Source organism: Sander vitreus, chromosome 3, assembly GCF_031162955.1.
Source record: "Sander vitreus isolate 19-12246 chromosome 3, sanVit1, whole genome shotgun sequence".
NCBI lineage: Eukaryota > Metazoa > Chordata > Actinopteri > Perciformes > Percidae > Sander > Sander vitreus.
The window spans coordinates 13,816,775-13,844,082 of NC_135857.1; the positions used below are offsets into that span (position 1 = coordinate 13,816,775).

General features: G+C 40.4%; 1 protein-coding gene across 1 annotated transcript in view; it reads right to left on the minus strand.

The window, feature by feature from the left end:
• Nucleotides 1-26,056, minus strand: part of ppp1r37 (protein phosphatase 1, regulatory subunit 37) — a 51,604-nt gene extending 25,548 nt beyond the window's left edge. The window contains exons 1-2 of the mRNA XM_078246142.1: nucleotides 24,216-26,056; nucleotides 391-488 (exon numbers count right to left, since the gene is read on the minus strand). Coding sequence (XP_078102268.1) covers nucleotides 391-488; nucleotides 24,216-24,963 — 846 coding nt within the window. The 5' untranslated portion in view covers nucleotides 24,964-26,056. The remainder of the gene's footprint in view (nucleotides 1-390; nucleotides 489-24,215) is intronic.
• Nucleotides 26,057-27,308: the final 1,252 nt, after the last annotated feature.

The window sequence follows — 27,308 nt, forward strand, 5'->3', positions numbered from 1 at the left end:
CAATCCATCTGGCGGAGTCAGGTTATACTGCCAATGGATTTAAGAGATTATGATGTTTCACTAGAGGTGGCAAATAACATAATTTCAAGTAGGAACTACCCTTTTTATTCACCACCTTTTCTGGCATGGTGTTCAGCAAATGTTCCTTTACCACAGCCGAAACTATGCAAGGGGAAAAAAGGACAAATATCTAGAGAGACTACACTCAGTTGCCAGTTTAATAAGTATACCTAGCTTAAACTAATGTAGCTTAATATAACAGAACTACAACAAGACCTACCTGTATGAAGGTTATAATGTTTAGTTTGTGTTAAAAAGGTTTTAGAGTGTTTCTATGTGGTTGCGCTGATATGTCCATTCACCTGTGTTTAGTGTTACATTGAACCTCACCTGTATCTGTTTGAGCACTTTGGGTATAGGTTTACAGTTGAGTTTCTGACAAGCTTGTTTGTAGGAAGAGAGGATCTCCTCCACCGTCACATTCTGAGCTGGAAAACACAAAAAAATTAAGGTTAGGTTTGCGTTAATTGCTTTGTTTGTCTCTCTCTCTCTCTCTCTCTCTCTCACACACACACACACACACACACACACACACACGACACTGCCTTATCATTCGGTTAACTGACGCTTATTTATTTTGTGTGCTCTGCAGTTCACACGCTTCTGACGCCTGTGCGAATAATACAACAAATTGCAATGGTGGATTGGGCTTCAGCTGGATTTGCCCTGATAACAGATCCTGCATATCAAGCAGGGATGTCCAAAATGACTTGAGGAAATGATTAACACAATGAAGTCAAGGACTGGAACACACTTGGAAATGGCCTTTTTTTTAAGTAGTCTGTTTGTGTGTTTGCCTTGGGGAGCACTCTCTTTACAGAGAGGATCAGAAATCGTGACCCCCTTTAAGAGCTCCCTTACTTAAGTCAGCAAAAAGGAGGTATTGTTCTTGGTGTGTGCATGTGTGTCAGCCGCTGCTGCCTTCCCAGACTGTAGCAGGGGCCAACTCCAGTCAGATGACTGGGCAACATTCAGACTCACTGTTCTGGCTGAGAGACTCTGCTGAGAGATGAAGTCAAGCACTCTGGGAATGAATGATAATAATAATAATAATAATAATGACCGAATCAAAGAAAAAAGAATGAAAAAATGGTGCATGTATGCAGGAATTCAGAAAGATCAGGACATTAAAAAAATCTTAGACTGTGTAACAGATAAATACATTCAGAGTAAGCAGTGCATGCTGATACAGACAGAAACTGTCCCTATGATTCCACTGTACTAACAGTACTGTACACATAGGGCTAGTGTGTGTGAATCTGACTTTATGCTGTGGTCAGCATTTTGATTTATCTCGCCAAGGTGAAAACTTGTCCGCTTTATTTTTCAGTCGCCTTCATCTCCTCTCCCCTTTGTCTCCCACAGTCTCCCCGATCAGTTTAAGTTCATCACCCACCCATCTGTACAAGGTAGTGGCACAACAGACTGGATGAACCAGCATTACTAAAATGTACCAAAAAAAACAACAAAAAACTGATGTTCTATAAAAACAGATTCAGCATGTAGATTTACCCCTAGATGGTTGACTCTGTAATGTTTGTACAAGCACAGGTCAGAATGAATAACCTGCTGGTGGGACAAATAGGCAGGTCAAAAACCTGCATGAGCAGCTGTGCATGTCTGACCAACTGTGTTATTCACCGTCTCAATGAATCGGAACAAACGTCAGGCCGTGGATGAAAGTACTACAAGAGACAAAACTGCGGTGAGTCTGAGATAATGGTGTGAGTGTGTGAGACTAAATTAAAAGGGTGAATTAGTGTCGCATAAATACACAGAGAACAGCCACAACATATCTTTTGATTGTTTTGAGACCCAGACCAAACAGCCACTGAAATGGAAACCAGTCGAATCTTGACTACTACACATACATACATACATACTAGGGATGTAACGATTACCGGTGTAATGGTAAACCACTGTAAAAATGTTGACGCTAACAATTACCCTTTTCATTTAAAATATTCTTATTATCGTGGTGGATTACCACGTTGTGGAAACCCTGTGTTTAATCCTTCCCAGCTTCATTCATTTGGAGAGAGAGAGAGAGAGAGAGAGAGAGAGAGAGAGAGAGAGAGAGAGAGAGAGAGAGAGAGAGATTATCGCCTTGACAATATTGCTGTTGCTGTGTTTCTTATTGCATAGCTCAGTCCCTCCAGGATCCAATCACCGCGGATTTGGTGCAACTCGCAATTTTGACCAATCACCGCAACTTTTCCGCACATTTGACCATTAACCTGAAGTTTCCCGCGACGTCAACCAATCACAGCAGTCCCACGTGCTCTCTGAGAGCCAATGACCAAGCGGGAGTGAGAACGGGTTGATCATTTCCTTGTTTTTGATATGAAGATGAGACGTGTGTGTGACTCATTTACCAACAAAACGTACAGCGAAAGACCGTGCAAAACATTTCAGACCGTCCGATACAAACAACAAACACACACAGACACACATACCACAACACACACACATGGTGGATGCAGGAGAAAAAGGAGATGAGACAACACGATGACCTAAATTGAGGACAGCTCCGCTCGTTATTGTAAGTGCAATGATAAGTTAAAGTCAGTACTTTATCAAACCGTATGAATGTGTGTCCCAGCCCAGGCCAGGATAGGAAAATAACTAACAATGTAAAGATCCAACAACAAGCCACTGACAGATATGTTCAAATTTGATTCATTTAATAAATTATTATTTTTTGTCTTAAATCCACCAGCCATTTTCATATTATACCAACATTTACAGCATCCTGAGCCTTTTTGGTAAGGTTACTAGGAAAACTCAGCCCAGAGTCATTTTATTCTCCCCAAAACAAGTTTCCTTTTTATTTTGAAAGAACTATACAAAAAGAAATCGCAACTTTTTTGCAACTTTCACTGTCTCCCACAACTTCATTGCAACAAACATACAAAAGACATCAGGCATTTTGGGCCGCAACAATCTAAAAAAAAAGGCCACGAAATCCTGAAGGGACTGACAGCTGATAAAGGTGCAGATTGTTTAATATTATTTGTGCAGCCACGTGTTGATATTCAGGTTGTGTTTGCTAGCAACGTGCAATCACCAGTAAACAGACTAGCGCTGTGGAGCCACATGCTTAGCTATTAAAGGTGTATTACACTGTTGGCTCCGTTATGGAGATGTGTGCTGTAATAGCAATAATGTAATGAGCAATATGTTACATTTATGTTAATTATAACAGAGAAATAATGTAATTCTTAGTATTGTTTCTTGTTATATGCTGGTGGCTGTAACATTTAGTTTTGGTAAATAATGTTCATAGTAAGTCAGATGCTTCTTAATGTGCATTATTATTTGCTTATATTTCAGAACCACATCCAACTTCACATGTAACATCAAATACAACTTCATAGTTAACTTCATGTTGGAGTTGTAAATAAATCTTCCTGGATCTCAAAGTCAGACATCTCTGGTTCAAGTTCTCACCCGACCCCCTACAGCGGGCCGGTGTTTCAGCAGCCAGTTTTCAATAGTTTTTACAAGCCTATTGCCTATATTTTTGTAATATAATAAACACTGTTACACTTTTTGAAACTATTTCAGCTTGTGTGGGCCTATCAGTGCTTTCTCAACATATTGAACACACTTTTAAAAATGCCGCGATAATACCGAAAACTGTGATAATTTTGGTCACTATAACCGTGAGGTTAAATTTTCATACCGTTACATCCCTAATACATACATACATACATGTGTAATGCAATAAGTGTACACAAATGAAACTGGTTAGATGACGATGTGCTGACTGCTATGTTCAGTGACAAGATACATACAACACTATACAGGTTCAAGCCTCAAATATGCACTCTGCATCAGATTTGATAACTTTTAATCATTGTTAAAGTGCACACTGCGCACAGGCCTAACTTCTCCTCATACAGTTAACCATAAGTAGCCAGATTGACCCTTAATCAACTGTTTACATAAATACATCTGACTGCTCCACACGTCTTAAGACGTTTTCAAGTGAGATTAAAATGCTTGTTGGGTGTCGAGCTTTTTTCAAAGTTCTACATCTCCTTTTACACTGCATCCAAAGTATAAACTCGTCGTTTAATTAAAGGATGTAAATAACTTGCCTTGGTGGCTTAAGCTGAGGCTCTCCAACATTCATGCTAGCTTCCAAAGTATTGTTGGAAGCTAATGTAGTTATTATATCCTGAAATGCCGTTGTGATTAAGGTCTACTCAATTAATCGGAATTTGGGATTTATCTACAAAACGTATCTGGACACAGATTTAACCTAAATGCCTCTGTGAACAGAAACAGCACAGCGTGTGCGTTCCAGTGAACACTGTGTCCTTGGAAAAGTTATTGTGCAGAGCTACTGTAGAGCAAGTGTGTGTGTGTGTGTAAACACTTCCTGAGGGAAGGGTGGGGGGGTAGAGGTGGGAAAGGGTCCCATGCTTACTACACAGTATTTTCACACATAGCTCATTAGATAGAGAAAGAGAAGGGGAGGTAATTTAAAAAAAAAAAAAAAAAAAGAGCATGGTCTAATCTATCACTATTGTGGTCAAAAGCAAAGAAAGCAGTGTAAGGAAGCTTATATTAAACACCTCAGCAAAAAAATAAACTACTCGTATGTGAAACTGGAAAATGGTGAAAAAAAGACAAAGAAAAAAGAAAACCACTAACAAAGAGCGACTCAGGACTCAAATGCTTGGCGTTAAACAGAAGATGTGAGCTTCGGCCCTGCAAGATCATTAAGAGCTGAGCTACAGCTGTTGCCTGCATTTCTTTGTCTTTGTTTTATTGCACTCCCTCCAGTGCTGCTGGTACGTGTATGAAGGGAGTAGTGATGAGGAGGTATGCAGAAGGGGGGAGAGAGGGAGGGGAAACGACTGCCCCAAACAACATCTTTAAAAACCAGGTTAAGAGGAAGGAGAGGTAAAGTCTGATTACAGTAAGTGTGCAAAGAAGATTTGGTAAATAGACCTCTTTCTTTGAGAGACAAGACATTTAGCTACAAAGATAAACCACTTACAGCTGAATGTATCACTGCCAACCAGTTAAGGAGCAGAGTTTAAATCATCACACTTTTCATAAATCCAGTTTGCCCTGACCATCCCTTCAATAAAGAAAACCTGCGCTTCAAGTTGTACAAGAGAAAGAAAGCATACAGGGAAGGGCAGCTGCTTTAAAAACACAGTGGATTAGGCATGAAGACGAGAAAGAGACAAATAGTAGAGGGAACTTGTCCACCTCTGATCTGACTCTGAATCTGCTAAATGACACAAATCAGCAGCACACCCTCTTTCCCCTTGTTATTGTTGTTGGCCACCGTCCACTGTGCAACTACATACACAAAATGACTTGCTGCTTCCATCGCTGAGCTTGTAAGCGAAATATAATAAGAAAGCAGGACCCTGACACGACAGCATCTAGCTTCCTGACTCAGATCAACGAAGCAGTCAATTAAGCACAGTGGACTTAATTCATATACGTGCTAACAAGTCAATTAAAGTGATCAATATCATACGACAACACTAGATCTCTACATTGTTTTCCTCATCACGATCACATACTTCCCTTCATGATATAGATGGTGTTGAAGGTAGAAAAAAGGAAATCAATGCAATCAAATGTAGGTTGTCCAGTCATGACAGTGGATCTGGCAATCAATTTGGTATAATCTGGTTTCTTGGGGTATGTCCCTCTAAAAGGCTAGTGAATATACCAAATATAGGACACCATATTTACCTTTCCTAAGCTCTTTAATGAACCGTGTCTGTTTAAACTCTGTATCGGTATCTTGGGGAGAGGAAAAACTGCAGGCAACAAGGGAGGTATACCTGCCATAAATCATAAATGAATTACTTAAGACTTACAAACAGCAGAGCTGCAACAAGTACATAAAAGTACACAACAACCCATATAGGAGGAGAGAGCTGTAGTTACAGTATGTCAAACTGCTTTTTTTTTTTTTTTTTTTACAGCTAGGCATTGACAGTGAGCAGATGTTCAGTCATCTGAAACCTGCTCCTTCACTTACACACCTTAATGACACTGAAGCTATAAAGCACAAGGTGTGGTCAGGGTTTTCAGTGAAACATGTCATTTTACTTCAACAATGAAGAGAAGGCAGGCATCAGTAACTTCAAATAACATACGTGAGGTTCGAGTTAATCTCAGTACAAAGACATTACTTAGAAGCTACAGTATTTGCAGTGTTTTCCCTAGCTTTGTGGAAGACTTAAGTGAACGTATTTGGCAGGGGGTTTAGGGGTCCTACCTCAATAAAAAAATAAAATAAAAAAAATGCAATTTCACATCATTTTGGACTTTTATTATCATATCTGTTTAGAAGTCCACTGGGGACCAACTACAATCATTAGATCTGAGAAAAGTAATTTAGTTAGTTTTGATGGCCACATTGATTTACATTCATTCTGTTTAGGTGGTGCCCAAAATGGCTCGGGTGCTGCGCCTAATGGCGTGTTCCCACCAAAGGCGAGGCGAATAATCGTGTCGCGCCATTCGTGTAAGTTTGATCGCGGGATCTTATTGGGACCATTTGTATTTATTTGCGTTACTTTGCGTCTATGCATCGACTTCGTACGTTATTGCGTAGCTGGATTTGTGCGAAACGCGGGCCATAAGCCTTATAATGGTAGGGAAAACCCATTGTCATTGTATTAATTACTTTCACCAAAAAACTGCTCCACATTTGAGCTGAGCGACTAGGTTTTTGGTCAAGACATACGGTCAGGTCTTAACAGGCTGCCATCACATTTCTTTGATTCTGTTACCAACTGATGTGAATGTTCCTCATGTAAACATATCTAGTACAAATCCAGACAATTGTAAAAAAGAACTAGCTGTGAACTAATTTAATGAAATTTTCAATAGTGCTACCTAAATAAATGCTGTAACTTCTTCATATCCACTTATCAACCCAATATAACATAGTGTCATTTATTTTTGATTTTCAATTAATGCTGCCTAAAAGGCCTGTTGCCATAAACATATGACAACTCATCAAAAAAGATGTAACATTATTAAATGCAGCAGCTAAAAATACAATACTTCTCTCCTTTGTAGCTGCACATCATAACACTTTTGCAGTCAAAGCCTCTTGCGCCCACAAAAGGTCAGAGCAGATCAACCCACAGAGTGCCCACAGTGGGAGCGTGCGCTTTAGCACTCAACTTAGTCTTAATGGTAAACTGGATAATAAATGCTTCCTATACTAATCACCATAAAGGGCTAATTATGAGATATGAATTAGAACCTTTTATTTCTTGCTCCACTGTAAATTATTACACACTTTGTCAGACATGCTACCTTTGAAGGTGGGACAAGAAGCTACTCATTGCACAATAAAGCAGGCAATAAAACTAAGGCTAAGACTAAGGCTACCGAACATAAAAGATTGAATGTAAAGGTTGTGCACAAGTTTTGGCATATCCTAGTTTGTGTTATAATGGTTTAATAAAAAAAAGTAAAAAAATAAGGGGAGGAAGTCGGACTGTGAGGATTGTGAAGTTTTTTTGTTTAAACCAATTTACACCTGGGCAGATTCTGCAAAAAGCAGCCTGACCTTTAGATTGCTAGTTTTGGAAAGACTTCCAAAGAAACTGAGCGACATGGACAGGCCCCCTTCTCCAAACTTCTGAGAAGAGCTTTCCACTGCTTAGACTTTTTGAAAAACATCCAAAAGGAACATGTAAGGGCCTCAACTATTTATGTATGAATTCTTTGAAAGCACTTGATGTTGAAGCCAAACCTTTAGGGCCTGTAAAACATGTCATTATCTTCCAAGGTGCAAAAAGGGCTAGCACCTCACATCCCTAGAAGCTGCTGTCATATGAGAAGGCGCTGAACACATGTAGACAACCATCATCTTAGCACAAAATCATCCAATGCTAGCACTTGCTCCACATTTCTACAGCCAATGACAATTTTTAGAAAGCCGTTGACTGCACTCACGGATAAGTAATTGTTGAGAAGGTATACGAGTGAAGTCTGACCCAATTTCTATACATCCTCCTCAGTTTTGCCATCTTCATGCCTTTATGACTTACTTCTACTCTTTGTCTAGCTGACAAGAAACAAAGTGCAAACACATAGCACATCTTGCACGTTCTCCCCTCACTCCAACAACAAGGAGGAAACAAGCAAACTGTTTGCATGTGTGTAGAGAAAGACAACTATGAGACTTGGCACAAAGAAAAGATTCCATTGAAAATGTACAACTTGCATGATATCTTGAATTTCTTCTGTTTACACACTATTTTGCACAATCTGGTTTCACTAGTTTAGAATGATACAGCATACTGTGTATGTGGAGAGCTTAAGAAAAATGCTGGCAGTGCCTGGAAGTTTGGTAAGGACTGTACCAGCCTCAATCAAGCTACTGCAGTAAACACCTGACCTGCTGTCTGCACACATCTGCTGCATGGACAGCAGGGGTCTCAGACAGAATAATGTTAAGTTACATAACAACAAACTACGAGAGAGGACTGTGATTGGAAAAGGTAGTGAGCCTGTTGACTGACCTAGTTTATTCTTGGACAAATTGTTATGTAGCAGCTAATGTTACCCCACGACAACTGACAGCCCTCTGATACCCCTTTCACACTAATGGCTCAATCAGGGTTATACCCAGGTCGACTGTCGACAAATTATGTGACTGGTTGGAAATGACAGTGGGGCAGTCGTCACAGGTCCCCGCACACTTTGAGAGAGAAAACCGCATACATTATGTCTTTACGCTGAGTTTTCACCATAGACTGTATAAAACTAGGATTTTCACAGACAGCTTCAACAACAGCAGAGCAGAACGGTTCGATTCATTTCTGAACAGTCTGCTGGCAGTGGGTGCCCGGATGTTCACTAGTCTGCCTTTTGCAGCGCAGTAGCAGAGTTTTACAGGCAAAACTGCCTGTAAAAACCCAGCGTTAGAACGTAAACATATGAAAATAAGTTAATTTTAATTCTCTCGGCACCGCCGCTCAACTCCCTCTCTCGACACCCGTCTCCAGCCTGCAGTTCAGTGCGGATGCTGCGGTTGTGCGAATCTCTCTTTTTTTTCCTCGGCCTTTTGAAAAAGGAGTCGTGAAGCCAACAGCAAAGCCCAACTTTACTTTTAATGAAATCAAACAAAAGATAAATGTTCTCCCCTCGTCTTAAAATAGTCAAATATCAATAACAGAGTAACCTACTTCCTTGTCCAGCTAAGCAATACATATGCAAAGGAGGAGAAATCGCCTGCACAAAACCATCTGAGAAGTGTTTGATGGTTATTTATTTGTGCACTGCGAAACAATCATGAAGTAAGCTTTATTTCCCTCTCTGTACAATGACAGATTCAAGTAGCTACAAAACATTACTTCTGCTGGTGTACAGATGGACTGGAGTATGTGATGTTAGCTGTCCACTAACTATGACGTGAAAGCCCCACCCATTTCTAGCACTTAAGGTAATTGTTATGCATTGCTCCCAGGTTGACCCAGGTGATCTCTGAATTGTCATGACCAGGGATATACCCACGTAGACTGGCTTAGTTTGAATTTCCAACAGGAGGGTTGAACCCTGATCAGACAACCCTAGCACAACCCTGGTAGGTGGTGTGATAGAGGTATAAAAGGATTGGCATGCTGCGGAGGAAAAGCTAAATTCTTAAATGATAGAAAGTGCGAGGTCTCTGGAAAGTGACCTTGAACTGATCATTTAGACAGCATGTACCAAGTTGAAATGTCTGTAATAAAAGCTTATAAAACAGAGAAACCAGTGTTGACATATTACATGCTTCAAAAAGGAGCCAACCGTTTAAAAAAAAGAGTCACTCCAATATAAAAGATTGGACACTCAGCAACACATGGAGGCCAGGTGTCCAATAATCCACTGCGCTTCTGCTGAAGGCCAACAACCTCTGCATTGGATGTAATTTGCCGTCCTGTGGACTAAAACCTTTTAAGTCTAAAGGGTGGCTCTGCAGGGACAGCATATTGTTGCTGTCAGATGAAAAGCTTGCATATTTAAAATGTCAAATTACACTTATGTATAAGTTCGACATTCATTATGAGCTCAATTAATCTTTTAGAGGGTTTCAAAAAAGGTTCCATAACCATAGGAATGGACAAAATTCAAATCATGTAGCCTAGTCCTTTAAGAATGCATTCATATTAAAATCGGCTAAATTCGATGCATCCCTTTTCTCTTTTTTGGCCTTAGGTCAACAATAAAAGCCTGTATTACAAACCCAAAAATGTTGCTTTTTGTATGGATAAATGGAGTGGATAAATCTGAAAACACCGTTAAAACACTTTGAGCTCGGAAAGGGAAAACTGAATTGTAGGAAAACGATGCAAGATACACTCAGTTGCCTTTTTTTATTATACTTAGCTTAAACTAATGCAGTCTAATAGAGCAGTCCTGCTCTGAAGCCTGCCTTCATGAAGGTTATAATGTTCAGTGTTTGTTAAAACTGTTTGGTGTTGATTCAACTTTATGGTTATTTTGGAGGTCGTTTGTGGCACTGTTGAACTGTACTGGGTTATACAGAGAGGCGTTACTGTTATTTAGCCTATCCTTGGCTCATTGATATAAATGGGGTGAACAACGAAGAAACACCTGTCTGTATAATGCAAAACAATTCAACAGCACCACAAACTCCATTTAGGCTGCATTTAAACTCAGTGCAGGTGATTGGAGAGAGAAGGATGAGGGAGAACAGAGGATAAAGAAGGTTTAGTCGTTTTCCTGTTGTTGAAGCATTTCAGTGGGTATGAAAACCCACAAATAAACATCATTTTGCAATTTAGCTGGCATAGTATTAGTGCTGACCGATAAATCATATTTTCATTGTCATGGCGATATGAACATGCGCAATAAACATCGCAAAAGACTACCTGAAACACGATGAATAAGGTAAATCATTTAATTTTGATCGGGTACCGAAACGGGGTATTGAATGGGCCCCGGAGCTAAAATTGTAGTATTTACCATCACGCTGCAGCCTCTCCTCTGCTCTGTGTCCTTTGTGTTCCTCCAAATACATAGACAAACGATACACACACAAAGAGCAAAGTCAGCGGACAGCAGATCAGAGAGGCCGCGGTGGAGACTATTCTTGTTACTGTAAGCAAGTGTAATAAAACCTTGGAGTAAAACGCCAATAGAGAACACTAGATCGGCTAACAGCGAGCTGCGCGAAGCTGAAACAAAAGCTGTCTGTATGAAGTCTAACCGTCTCTTAGTTTGCCACATATCTTAAAATGTGCAAATTCTTGTAAACTTAGCTGCTGGCTGAACCAAACCAGCCCCTCTACTCTTCAGCAGTAAATCTACACGGCTAATTATTATGCACGTCAATGACGTCATCAGACCTCAGCAGTGAGAGGACAGAATGAATGACTGACTATTGTCTGTGACAAATTCATGCCTTAAATTTTGAATCGTTCTAAACTTAGTATTTTGATGTCAGGAATATTATTTTGTAGACATTTTGGATTGTTTCCAGTGAGATATTAATGCGTTTATATAGTGACTTTGCTGTTGTTGACACTACTGCTGCCACTTTAAAAACAACATTTAGCCTAGTTATATTTAAAATGAATTTAAAGACAACCAGGCTGACATAGGAAATGTATAGCTCACATGCACACTTCAATATTTTTTATTTATTGCAAGTCATATCGCCATAGTAATATTGAACAATGTTATCGCACATCGCAGATTTTCCTTATATTGTTCAGGCCTATATAGTATGCATGTAGACTAAACGGAAAACATGAAAGTCACTTATATTTTGAGGTGACTGGGTTTTCACAAGACAACAATGTATGAAATAACATGCCAAGCCTTTGGGACAAACTTCCAGGGATAGATGTGAGTATGTTGATGATGTGTTGCCAGCTCCTACTTAACATGAAAGTGCAAGTGTTCAAAATAGCCCCCCTCTCCCAGTCTTCAGTCCCGTTCCCTGCCATTTCACACTGCTGTGATGTGCACGGTGATATCAGCGTCATTCACACATGACAGTTGGCTGCCTGACTGGTCAGAGGTGGGGCAGAAAGGAAGGAATTTTGCTGCTGCTGCTCAGTGTGCCTCTACCAGTCTGGATGACAAGACGGCATCAGTGGGTAAACACAAAGAAAGAAAAGTAAAGATTTTAGAAGGGTGCTGCCTTCTGCTTAAAATAGATGAGCCTAAAAGGTTTAAACTACCACCTAAACTCCTTTACTTAATCTAAAAATCACACTGTATTAGCACTACTGGTGTCTTGATAACTGATGAAAATGAGCTTTTGATTTTGAAAGCAAAAGCAGGATCTGCAATTCCCCCAGTATTTTTTTTCTTTCCACCCCCATCTACTTGCGCACGTCCGAAGGAAAAAAACAACAGACACAGCGTAGCTTACCGACTGGTAGCATGCAGCTAAAGAAAATGTTTAAATCCATAATTGAATCCAATCGTGAGCTTAAAAGCAAAAGTTAAACCAAATTGTGGATTTGGAAAATCGTGACACCCCTAATCAGCACAGGTATGCACAAGAGAAGTGGATCAAAAGTAAACAAAGTAATCGTGTTGGCTTCTCTAATAATGTCGCTAAAGAAACATACAGATTTTGCAGGCGTATAATCAGGCAAAAGCTCTGGAATTGATTCCAAGTAGCTGTGTGCAGAATCTGCAGATACATATTTAACATACAGCACCCGGGTTAGACTGAAGCAGAATCTGAAAAGAATACCTGCAGTCTCCAGGCTTCACACACATCCCACCAGTCCTCAAATTTCACATCAATGCACTCATACAACATAGACCTCCAGTATTTTAGGTTTGTTTGCACAATACTGCATACACAACTACAGCAGGGGTCCGTTTCAGAAAGCAGGTTTAGTGAAAACTCTGAGTTCGTTAACCCTGAGATGAGGGAAACTCTGGGTTTTCCGTTTCAGAAAGAGAGGTAACTTAACCTCAGAGTCAGTTACTATGGTAACTGAGCCTGTGAACCTAACCTGGTCGGGAGCAGATTTTCTTCAACAAACTCAAGGTTTCTTCTCATTCATTCATTCAGTCTGTATCTGCCGCATTTTAATGCAGTTTGTCATCTGCATGAATCAAAACTTAATAAATAAAACGTATTGTTAGGCAGATTATAAAACGTTTTTTTCTCAAACTTGTCATGTCCTTTTGTCGACGATCCTGTTGATGAAAAAGCTGCATTACTTCACAGAGTTTGCGTCGGGAGATGATATCGAGTCCCGACTAATTGTATTTACATTTCCACATTTGTTCACAGTCCATCAGATATGTAGATAGGCTACCTTATCCGTCCTCATATCACTAACATCCACCATCGAGGACATGCTTTAACATCCCAGCAGATTCTTTGTGTCGCGTTACGTTTTTTGCAAACGGCAGTTTTCTTTATTGGTGATGGGGATCATACTGTAGCCTAATAGTAAAGCCACTGTAGCCGTGAGAAAAGTGTGACTCGCTCTGAAACGTTTTTTTTGTAGTTGTTCCCTGGACACAAACCAGTGAGAGCCATTAAAAAGAAGTAAATGATTATAAATTATATTTCTGTTAATAATCATGGTGCTGCAGCCTCAGAATGGGATATAGTAGTAGGCTCTCTTACTTTTTCGCCCGCAGGATTGCACCCAAATGAAATTATAGGTGTAATACAATTCCAGTTTTCACCAGTAATGTGTTATCCGTGATTAAATATAAAATTAATACACTGTAAATGCTTACGCATTGACTCGAGCAGCAATTTTCTCCCACAACAATTCTCTCTCTGTTGCAGCAGCAACCGCTGTCTTGCTTTAACGAAATACATGTTCAAACTCGTTGTTTGTGCGCATGAGTATTTCCGCCGACCCGTTTGTTTGTGGTTGTTACCATGGTGAATCGTAGTATCATGGCTCCATTCATACTGCCTTTTTTATTGTGGTGGTGGTGCATGCGCGTGAACATACTCGAGGTTGATTGAACCAACTCATATCAGCTGTTCTGGAACCGAAAACTCCTTCCCATCTCAGGGTAAATCAACTCAGACATCAGGGTTACACTCAGAGTTTGTTAAACCTCCTTCCTGAAACAGGCCCCTGGACACCAAATAACATCACAACATGTCTATGTTGACTTCATGCTTTTAGCGATGTAAGACATACCTATGCATCAACAGCAGCCTCACTCTTAGCATGATAAACTATGATGATGGTTAAAAAAAAAAAAAAACCTGCCATTTTAAATCTCCCACATGAAACCAGGCCTGTGTCTGAGAAGAAAGCTGCCAGACCAGATGGAGAGTGACGACATGAGTGAACAACTGTTGTATGCTAGATTTTTAAGTGAGGGGGCATTTTGTGCAATATGTAAATGATATTTGTCACTTCAAGCCTCGTCAGGAGGAGTGATAAGAGAGCAAGGAATTCCTGTTTGATTAAAGCAGAAAGTAGTACGCAGGCATTTGGACAGGATAAGAAATCATCACTAGACGCTAGCCAAAAGCTGACAGAGAATGGTATGTTCTATGTCTATTCTACCATTTACGATCAATCCCCAGCTCTGTTGGTAAAAAAGTATCATGTCGTCACACCCGAGTTAAATGCGTTTCAATTACAAGTCAGATTTTTCAGTGTGGGGTAGCTCTAGCCAGGTTGGCCATTGTTAGCAATACCAGTTGTTAACAACGCATTACGCTGTTTTTGTGCATACAGACAGCGTAATAACATGTCCACAGATAGAAGATGGACAGCACTGTGTGTACGACCGATTTTGTGAGACACAAATAAGACAGAAGTGCTAATAACTGTATGTTACTACAGCTTTCACAACAGTTGATGCAGGGGGCAGCCATGTTAGATTTTGAACTCGGGGTACCGCGAGGTAGTCCAAGTTCCGAGCTCGGAAATCCGAGGTCAGGGGGCGTGTTTCCGACTAGACCTTGGAAAATCCGACTTCCGAGTACAGATGGAACGCACTATTAAAGCTACAGTGCAGACAGTCACAAGGTTAAAGGGCAGGGTTAATCACAAAACAAACACCCAACTTGCACACACTTCTTTCTCAAATGTACAAGACAAACAAAAAGGTGCACATGCAGCATAAATAGGGTAATGCACAAACTAGATCCATCCCACAGGGCTGATATTATCAGCAGGTATTATCGTATCAGACATGTCTGTATCAGCATGAATTGTTGGTTAGCAAAACAAATATCAACAGAAAAACACAGTATGGAAAAAGTGTCTAACAGACACCTATGTTTACAATACTTTGCAAGAACTGAGTGACTGTAGCTGCAGGTGCCCAGTCTGCTTATAGGTACTTTTACTTGGTTTGAATAACAAGTTCTGATCAAGTATTTATACTGTCATAAATTATACAGCTGCACTAATAGCTGTGCAACTAAACGTTCCTACAACGGTTTTCATTTATTTCTAAAAATTCAACCAAGGTCCTCAGCTCTAAAACTACCACAAATATTACATCGGACCACCGATAAAGAATACTCATAGGAATGACATGCAGAATGATGCACATTTTTTAACTTTCATTGCCTTTTTGCCTTGTTAATGTCTCTCATTATCTTCCACCGTTTTCTATTCCTGTGCATTCTTTGCCTCAGTGATAGTGTGAACTTTTTTTTACATCTATATGACAGCTGGCATTATCATCTGCCACCATCTTCCCACCCAGTGGCTTGTTTGAATTTGGTTGACCAACCAGCAGCCGGGGGTGGGGACAAAAATCCGCTGTCAAGTCAACTCACATCCTGTTAGGTCAGATTTCGATTTATTAAAAATGTTATCGGACCCATTTATCAGCTTGTACACAGTCTCCAGTTGCTTTTATTAACACAGAGTAGTTGTTAAAATGCTCTACATGTTAATAAACAGACTGTAGATGATCCGTAATCTGAACGGATTTAGTCTCTCTGACTTCTACGTCACTATCAGCCACAAAACGTGTTCTGTAGAGAATTAGCCTTTCATCAGACAAATAGCAATTAAAATCCCTCCAATTAAAACAACAATAAAAAGCTTATATAAAACGTCATCATGTTGAATCAGCTGTTAGATCAGCTGAGAGCCAGGTGTTTCCCATCATGCCCTGGGTCTTACAGTCGGTGGAGAGCAACTGCGCTGCATGCCTCTCAAACCTGCGGCCGCCTTGATCTCGTGAGGTTATTGTTGCCTACGTGTGCATGACATCAGAGCAAGTCGGGATCAAGTCGGACACAAATCTAACCGGCATGCATTGGGCGGCGATCACCTCATCTCGAACGAGCCTAGTGTTTCAAAGGGGCTGCAGCAATGGGCAGTATGAGAAACAATGTTTTTTGAACATCAAAGCATGTCAACCTATTCTAGTAGACCCCAAAAGTACAAATATGATGATGAAAAGGAGTATAATAGGGGCTCTTTAACACTCAAATATTTGCTGTCATGTTGTTCCAATTAGGATGAAAAGGTTTGTCAGAGGAAAACACACTCAACACACTTATGGTCCATTTATCGATTAATTAAAAAAAATGTTTTCGGCTTTGGCACAGAAAATTCAGTACTGGTCTGCCTCTAGTTCAAACAGAAATAACCTCTAGGCTTTCAAAGCCTTTGTCCATTCTCTACACTGAAAGCTTTGCTTATCAGAATGTAATTTAGTCCACAGCCATATCACATAACATGTCATGGGTCATAGTGCTTCTAATAACTTGATGCTAAGTAGGCCTTGGGTCTGATGACATGAGACGGAGCTGCACGTACTCAAAAGAGTTTGGCCCCTGCAGAAGAAACTGCAACTACTGTGAAGGAATTGTCTGTACTGCAAGTAGTAGGCTTATTTGTACACAAAGCTGTATTACAATGAAGTTATAGTACTCTGTTAGGGATGTCAACGGTTAACCATCGAGAATATTCTTGACCAGTTAAGCATTTCGGCGTATTAGTTAATTTGCATACAAAGTCCCACTTCACTAAAAGCTTCGCCAGCTCACAATCTGAGGTACATAAAAAGATGCTGAGCAAACATTTAGATGAGCGGCTTGTCACTTGGCTACTGTGCCAAACCCCTTCACTTTGATCAGGTGGTACGCAAGACATGGGAACTTGGCTTGAGGAGTTGAAGCACAAATTCATCGACAAAAACGTTAACATTACACTCACACACTGCATTGCAGCTACGTTCACAACTGTACCGTTTCTTTACCCCACACACACACACACAATTTAAGTGTATTCCAGTGACTTGATAACTCTAATAAAATAAATGACTCAGCACATGCTTTCAGTATGATCCAGTGCTTTTGTAATGACATGCTTTGCTGATATAAGCCCAAGCTGCACCTAGACTGAATTGTCCAGCCAGAGAGGAGGAAAAATAGGGGAGGAGAAGCGTCGCGAGCAGGGGAAGCAAGTTGGGAAGTTAAGGAATCTCAGGATATGACGTAGTTATTGCCCAGGCCTGAAGGGGGAAAAAAACAGGAGTTTCAAGTCTCGACAGGGAGAGGGAAAGAAAAAAAAAGAGAGCTCGAGGAAAGATATAATTTATGTAATATGACATTGACATACTTTACCACTGTCTACAAAAACTAAACTCTTGAGTACAATATGATAAAGGTAGTTACCAGAAGCACTACTTGTTTCTACTCTTTTTAGTGTAATTTCTAGCCTCACACATTGTTTCACCATCTGGCCACTATTGTTGCCATGACTCTGTTCCCTCGTGAACCTCAGGTGTTTACTTTTGAATTGCAGCTTTCTATCCCCTGTTCAGAGTCTCATTTTGTGACAGCTGCTAAACCAGATATGTTGCTTTGTGAACATTTAATACTAGGGATGGAAGTGCTCAAGTAAAAACTCTGTTTGGTCTGCTAGTCACGGTTCGGGGCATGTATGCAGAGGACCATGAAAATAGAATGAAGAGTGCAGTGTTGTTCTGAAAACAGTGTAGGCGACAGTGTAAGTTTGGGTTACGTTGCACTTAATGTGTTTTATCTTTACCTTTTTTCAGTGGCACTTTTCCTTCTGATAAAAGATCCAGCCATATTTCCTTCATTGTATTTTAAATACTGTCTAGGCTTAGCTATAATGTGGCCATTTTTGCATTTTTTGTTTTAACTAAGGACAACTTATATTTTTTATGAAGATATGACCATGAAGAAGTGTTTGTGTCTTATGTTCTTAGCAAGAATATTGTCAACCGTTCCACCCCTATTTAATACCGATCTAAAACATTCTTCCCTCTGCTCTTACAGCAGTAGCTCCAGTGAGCTGAGGCTCAGGTCACTGTTATGTTTCTGACAGATGACATAAGACGGGGACCCAGAAACCTGACACTAGATCCGCAGATTGTAAAATCTTGGTAATATAAACCGCTGTGCAGTGTTTTGGTGTCTGACAAGCTTTTAAAAGCATTAATCTGCTACTTTCCTCTGGATCAGATTTCATATCTCACCAGTATCTAATCTCCACGCTGCCAACCAATGCAGCCCTCTTTATTGTTGTTTTTGGTCTGAATGCCCTCTGGAAGGGGATTCCTGATGGATGTGTCCCCTCTATGACATTTCTAAAAGTCGACACAGACAGCGGGTTGTTAGTAGGGGTTGGCCGATACCGGTTTTTCAAGGCCGATATCGATACCGATTATTAGTAGTTAATGAAACCGAAAACGGATATTTGGAACCGATATGCACTTACATTGAAAATGAAAGTCTTTAAGTCAAAATTAAGATTTTGGAATGTTACAAACTCCAACACAATTTTAAAGTTTAAATGCTTTAAGCAAGGTGGCCGGGTTGGCTCAGTTGGTAGAGCAGGCGCACATATACATAGAGGTTCATGCCTCGACGCAGATGTCCAGTGTTCGAGTCCGACCAGTGGCGATTTCCTGCATGTCTTCCCCCTCTCTCTCCCCTAGCTGTCCTGTCCATTAAAAAGGCGGAAAGCATATTTCTAAGCCAACTTGGGTAGCTTTGTCCATCTCCTCCACGCTTGTCGCCATTTTAGTGACCATTTATCCTGGCTCGTATACAGGAATATGACGTCCCTTAATTCCACCTAGAAAATGGCTAGGTTATTTTTCAAACCCACGAAACTGCTGTCAATGAAAACAACCAAAGACCTGTTTAAATTGCTGGTCTGGAAGCAATCTAACACAATTCACCGAAAACAACATAAAGATGATAAACAAACTGACTTCAATCTGATCTCAATACGACCATACTTGGACGGAAAATCAACTAAGCTAATTGTATACAACTTTGAGAGGTAAAATCATCATTCTATTCAACCGATCAATTGGACTTTAAATTGTCTCAGAACATATATATTTGCCTAGATGAACAGCAGAACACATTGTATCATGTGATTGGCTAACTGTCTGTCTGCCAACGGCACAATCGTGTTGGACCTTTGGAACTTAAATAAGATGCACGAAAAATGTGCTGTGGTAATTAATCTGAGCCACAGATAATTACAGTCATCTTGATACTTGACTGTTCCCAGCGCCAAGTATTTCATGAGGTGCCAGAAATCCTGGATAACTGGGTTGGACTTTGCCCCCGTGGAGTTTGGCTAAAAATATTTCATGTCCAATTTACTATCAGACTGGCTGCCTGGCATGTGCACCATAAATTGATACAGAAACATTTGGAAAAGCAACAGGGTTATGTGAAAAACAGTGAGGGTCATGGACACAACAAACACGTGGGTGGGTAGAATATAGATTACAGTAACATGGAGCTAAATGTGCACAGATAAATGGGGAAAGACAGAAGTGTCTTTCTATGTGGCTGTCTGACCAATTGCAGGAGTGTTAATAATTTATTATAATAAGAATTTATATTCAGCTGAACGTGAGGGAGTATTGTATGGAATGCCATTTTATTCAATATTTTATAAATGAATAAATCCATAAATAAATATGCCTATGAAATACATTCTGATATAAATAAATGTTAATATCAATATATAAATGAGTCAATATAGTTCTATAAATAAATATATATTAATATTATATATTATTTCAGGTGACTTTAATTCATAAGTCAACTTTTTTTAATTTCAAGCGACTTTTAATTCATAAGTCAACTTTTTTTTTTTATTTCAGGGGTCTCATTTCATAATGTCACATTTATTTATTTCCCTCTATATGCATTCCCACTTCATATATTCAAATGAAGGGGTGTGGCTATCTCACAGCCTCAGACTAAAAGCAACTAGCTAGTAGCCTGGTATCGCCAGCATATCTGCCAGGGGAAATAAAACATGAGCTTGGCAAATTCGTCTGGTTCCCAGGCTACCTTGGTCACGCCGGCTCCACAGACGGACCAGAGCCAGCACCAGGGACCCGGGTCACAATGGGCTGGTGGATAGCAGCTAGACCCAGCACCGGAAGTCTGATCCCCACGATCCGATCGCGAACCACCCCGACTCTTCACCGAATCAGAAAACTTAACGGCAGCAACAGAAAGTTTGCTGGGATCAGAACTTGGGGCTGAGTCTAACTTCAGCGGCTGCCGTTTTCTTCAGGTAGCAGTGAACTAGCAGCTAGTTAGCTGCTTTGCTAATGCTTCCGCTGGCCACCAGCCCACTGTGAACCTGGCCCTGGCGGCTTTCCACTGGCTGAATTTGAGTACTGTACAGCTGTAAACTGAAAGTCCATCTCTAGAGCTGGGATCCCCTCTCTTCAACGGGAAGTTGTCCCACTGCCTTGCTAGTTGCTTTGGACTGAATCTGTGAGATAGCCAAGACCATTCATTTGAATATAACTAGTGGAAATGAATAGAGAGGGAATTATTATTTAACCATTTATTAAATGCCCATTGTCCACAACGGATGAAGGATCGCGTGAGTCATGGTCAGATCATTGATTCAAAAAAAAATAATTAAACATGAAACTATTGTGTACTTCAGCAGTAACTCTGGAGGAACTAGACTGCAAAACAAAAATAGGATAAAAAACAAATAAATAAGACCTGGTGACGGCAAACAATCAATATTACAGTATGGTCGGGTGAATACTCGATTCCGATTGGCTGCAGGGTGTCCATAAAAAAGTGATGTACGACACCTGCTAAAGGAGTTCTGGTGACACTGACTGTTTACTGTTCTAAATGAACGCGCTACATTAAATCAAAAAGGAAATGTGGATCTGTTATTTCCAACTCGTCCTCTGAACACCACAGGATGGCGCTAACACACAAGCTGCAAGAAGTAAGTTATACTTCCACTCTGGACTGACTTTGTTTCACAGAGAATATCTCACATCCCGTTCACCGTTCAGGTCGCTCGCTACATCAGGCTGCACCGGTGCGGCCGACAGTAACGTTACACATCGCAGATCAAATTGTTCGTAAAAGTCGTTGTTCAACATACTGTCAAATTATTTTTACTGATTGCCAACTGTACACAATGTTATTGACTTTGATTCTTGCTAGCATAGCGTTAGCTTTCTGGCTCGTAGCTAAACTGAAGGGTTCTATCAGCTGAGCGGACTATAAATATCTCCGGTTGCTAAGGGTGGCAAGTCATATCTAAGGTCCTTCCTATTTCCTGGGGGCGTGAACAAGGTTTGCATTGCATAAGAACCTGATGGATGGGAATGATTGTTCCAGGTATTAGTCAAACCGCCAGGCGTAACCAGGGAAACAGAGTTATTGTTTGGATAAACTTTAGATTTTGATTGTAAAACAAATTAAAATATAAACTAATGTTTTAAAAACATATTTGTCAAGTGACCATGGTATAAGCGGGTTAATGCCCTTCGAGGTGTCCATTGTCAGGTATTAATGGACGACGGCGAGGCATGAACCTAACACCACAGGATGGCGCTAATACACAAGCTGCAATTAGTAAGTTACACTTCCCCTCTGAATTTACTTTGCTTCACAGCGAATGATGTTATCTCATATCTAGTGCTGCCGCGATTAGTCGACCATTAAAATAAGTCGACCCCAATTTTATTTAGTCGACGTCGTCGTTTTACTAATGACTGCCTATTTATTTTTGGTCTTCACTGCCTTGATTTTAAAAATGGCGGAGGCTGGTAAAAGAGTGGTCTGTAAATTCACCGTACGAGTTGAACAGAGGCTGCACAGTTTGACCAGCGGGCAGCGACGCGGCCACAGCACACCAGGCCGCCGGATGGTATGGCTAAGAACTTGCAATGTATAACTATTATCAGACCGGCCCACGCGGCCTAGAAACACTACCTGCCCACCGGGAAAAGTCCCGACTCCGCCTCTGAACGGAAGTATTTGATTATTAATGAAACGGCGAGCAAGTCTGTACTGTTTATTAACTCTTAACAAGTACAATGACTGTCTTTGGATGTTAAACAGGCTACTTAGACTTTGGCGGTAATGTTTTAAACCCTGCCATGCACGCAAGTGTAAATGCGAGCAGCTACACACTGCCTGCGTGGCGTTTCTGTTGTGTGTCAGCTGCGTGGATTTTTCTGTCTTTGCACACCAGAAACGTGTCTGACGCGGCTACTAGCCTTGTCTGTACACATGTATGTTTCTTGAGTTACTACACTCAGTAGTATACTTCATGTTAAACATAAACATATACTGATTTAATTAGAGCAAAGACAACGTCGGCAGTATTGACGGCAAAATAGGCTACAGAATATTTTGTTCCGTATTGACAGGTGCAATATTTGAAAATTGATAATTATTTTTTTATTTTTTTATTTCCATTTATATCTGCACTTATGTCATTCTTTTTATTTGGTAACATTTAAGTTATTTATACTGTTTATGGCACAAGTGACATTTTATGTTTTGGCCCTTCAGTTGAGTTCAAAATAAAATGGACGGAATAACACTTTATTTTACTACTCATATCCCGTTCACTGTTCAGGTCGCTACTTCAGGCTGCGGCCGATAGCACACATGGCGGATACTTGTTTGTGAACATTTTTATATTGTTTTGGGGACAGTGACATGGCTGGATAGGTAGCTTGTCTTGTTGTTAACGTACTGTCAAATTATAGTTACTGATTGCCAACTGTACACAATGTTATTGACTTTAAATATGGCTAGCATAGCGTTAGCTTTCTGGCTCGTAACTCACTGAGTGGACTACATAAATATCTCCTGTTGCTAAGGGTGGCTAGTCGTATGTAAGGTCCGTCCTATTTACTGGAGCAGTGAACAAAGTTTGCATTGCATAAGAACCTTATGGCATGGGAATGATTGTTCCAAGTATTAGTCAAACCCTCAGGTGTAACCAGGGAAACGGAGTTATTTTTGGAAAAACTTTAGATTTTGAGTGTAAAACGCACTAAAATATAAATTAATGGTTAAAAAACAAATTATTTGACAAGTGACCATGGTATAAGCAGGTTAATGCCCGACACCTCGTCGTATTAATGGTGAAAGTATTAGCCTAATGGACGTTGGCGAGGCGTGAACCGTCGCGACTTGAATCAGGACTGGGGACAAAAATAAATGTTCAAAAAATGGTAATTGAGACTCTTCTACAATTTTTACTTTTACTAGTACACAACGACTAATTTATGTATAAAAAAAAATGCACAGCTAATGAAAATCTATTTGTCATGATTTTTTTTAATTAAAACTGATTGGGTAACAGTAAGGGCCGTGCCATGCATCCTGCATGAGCCTCCTTTTGACAGGTTTGAACTAACAGGAACCTGCAGTGCTAAAATGGCACACCTCAAGGAGTGGTGAGATCCACTCACAATATGGCATACAGCACAGGCCTGGGCCTATATTTAGATTTACAGGTGTACTTTGGCTGTTGGGGGGGAAAAGCCAGACTAAACTGTTATGTTTCACTTTGTAAAGTTAGAAATTAACTTCTGATTGAAAAATGGGCAGGGTGCATGTGCTGCCTGAGGACTAAATACACTGTAGTGTGATCTGCAAGAGACGACGAGCTCAAACAAAAGCAACATTCCTAAAAAAAAAGAAAAAAAAAAGACAACTCTCATGCAACTCTCAGTCGACTACCATGACAGGGCTTATTTTAAACCCAATCTTAATAGAGTGAACAGCTTTTTAGATATAGAACTTGAGAAGTCTTGATAATTAATCCTGTCAAACCATGTTGAACTGTCATGTTTACACAGGCACAATAGACAAGTAGAATAAATAGAAAGTCATTCACACGTACAGGCTTGCAGAAACAAACACACAGTATTACCATGTCTCCAGGGGTCCTTGGGCTCCACAGCTCCAGAGATTATATCCTCATCTGAGGGAAAAGTCACCCTTTTGCCACTTGGTTTGTGTTTATCGCCAACCTCCTCCACCGAAGGGTACAGTCCAGCCTGGTCTGTGGCAGAAGCTACTGTGCTGCTCGTCTGGCTTGCATCTGACGGGCTCTCTGCCGTGCTGCCAGCTGGGACATCCTGAGACGTGGTGGACTCTGAGTCGAAAGTTTTGTCTGAGAATGATCTGACATTTGTTGATTCAGTCTCCAACACCCCACTCTCATCGAGACTTAGATCCACACCTATGTCCATGTCCCCACCATCATCCCCTTCTTCCACAACAAACGTTGCAGGGTCAGTGTCCTTCATGTTCTCCACCCCAATATCGTCCTTGTGCTGCTCATCATTAGAAAAGATCAAGTCAGTGGGATTCACTACTGCAGGGGTGTCTTGAGCACTGCTCTTTCTGTTTCCATTGACCTCATCAATTTCCAGTGTGTCTTGTGCCTGGTGGTTGTCCTCCTCAGCTGCTTGAAGGTTGTCAGTGAGATGAGGCATCAGGTATGTTTTGGAGGCCTCTGTGGGAACAATGTTTTGTTTTTCTGTGTTACTGTCCGTCATCAGTTCAGAGATCCTGGGGGTGATCCCTTCTGTGTTGTTGGTAGTGTTGTGATCATCGTCCACATTGCTTTTTGTCTTGACATTGCACAAATCTAGACACTGCTCTTCGATATTCATATTTTCATTTTCCAGTGAAACTTACGTCTTTAACTGTGCCAGACAGCCTAGATATTGGGTTAAACAGTAACTAGGACCCAACTGACATGGATAAGCCTGTCTGGCCTTTTATCTCACAACAATATATGTAAATGTGCACCTATCCTCTATTGGCCAAATTATATTCAAGTGCATTCAGAAAGTTATACCTATAGTTTGACTAGATTCTTGTACTTGGGGTAATATGAATTATAGTTTTTACAAATCACAGGTTACTTCGGTGCATCCTTAAACGTGATAAATAAAGTGCAATTTCAAACCAATATCAATAGAAGAAATATGTGATGTCTACATGTATGTCAAATAGATACTGTTTCAGTAATTATTTATATGCCAAACCAGGCAACTTTGCTCAACTATCAGCTAGGCAGGCAACCACCACTTAATAATGTCTGCCAACCGTGTCCTATTGCTCCAAGTGGGAACCGACGAAAAGCTCCCTGGTCGTCAGCACATTGCCAGCAGTATTTGAGAGGACCAGGACAGTCAATTGAAATGTACAAGTCACTCAGGGTGCCTCCATTACGCTAGCAAAGTGAGCTTACTGCCCGACACCAAACCAATTCATTTGCATGGATTTGAGCGAGCTAATGTTAGCTAGCTTGCTAAAGTTGTTGCCCAACAATGACATCCAGGCCCGTGTACGGTCGCATACCCGCTTCTATACGTGAGCTCGTCGGTTTCTCGCCGAGAAAGTCCATTCTTCTGTTTCAAGACAAATGTTTTCCGGCTGTAGCTCTTGTCTCACCCTCTGTCGTGCTGCAACTCGGCTCGCATCACAACCCTCGACCAGCGGCAGCCAGAAAAAAAAACAGGCGTCACACTCCGAGCAATGATCAGGTTTAGGTGGCTAACGTTAGCGATAGGAAACCATGCCGAAGCTACACCTGCCGGTACTGATGCGCTAATTATTGCGAGATTATGAAGATGTTCCGATCGCACAGGTTCCGTAGGTGCCTCTCTATCCGGGAGAAGTACGTTAGACCTGTTTTTGTCTAGCGTTACCATTCGCTAGCTTGTTGAAGTCCAACAACTGTTTGTTGTTCACACGTCTAACGTCAGCACGTCGTTACCCTGTACGTTCAATAGACGCAGTGTTACAGACGGTTGCAGAAAAACAAACATAAAAAGGGCAAAATGTAAAGGTTTAGCTGCATATTTAGGTTACAGCATTAGGTCACAGCATACAGTTAATTAACAAAGCAATGTGTTGCTTGCTTTTATTGTAATTTTTCCACCCCAAAAAATATAATTGATTTGACGGTATATTTTTGGGAAAATTCCAAAAACATAGGCTACACAATCTTTTTTTCCTTGTAAAAGAGGTCAAGAAATGTCAAACACACAGGAATCATACTGCCTAACGACGTCACATTCTTTTCTGTAGCATTTCATTTCATTATTTTCATTATCAGACCTGCTCAAGATGTTATCTTTAAGTGTTGCACATTTTTCTAGTAAATTATCTAATCTAAAGTAAATTTGAGAGTGATCGCTTCAGTGGAGAGACAGGGCTTTAAATCTTCAACAACCAACATGCAAGTTTGGCTGTAGTTGGGTTTGAACACATCCTAAAATTTAGAACACCTACCTCAGCTGTTAATAAAGGGCACAACTGGACACTTAGATGCCAATTAGACATTTTTTTAAACTGCAGGATTCTCAATTTCAGGTTTGCTTTTTAAAGTTGTAGTGCAAAATAAGCCTGAACTACATATACCTTTATATAGCACCTTCAACATATGTACATACATAGGTGTACAATGCAGCAGTTGTACCCACTGGCATGCTCTATACAATGTGATATGAAATCAGGATGTTGAGACTTACATATCTACTGAATATGAGCATTTGAGAAATGTTGCGTGTAGATTTAATAATTGGAATTATATGCATACACATCTACAGCAACCTTTCCTTTAGACCATTTCATTAAAACCAATACAAACATGGGAAACCCTTTAGTGGAAGATACAATGAAGTATCGTAACTGCACTGCTAGGTCAACTTCATGCTGACTTTGGGTCAGGTTTCAAAAGCTACGGTAACGTGCTGCTTTCTGTAAAACGAGCCTCAAGTCAGAGACTAACATCTACCTGCTTTTGTCTGTTAAAAAAAACAAACACCTGAACACAAATCTTCCAACAGTTTAACGTCCATCATTTCTTACTGCTAACAGGTGTTGACATAGGCTACTCAAATTTAGCACAAATCTCGAGCAATTACAGAATGCCATAAGGCAAAATTAACAACCTGCACACATTGGGTCACAGGTGCAAATAGGGTCAAAAAGCATGATATTTCCT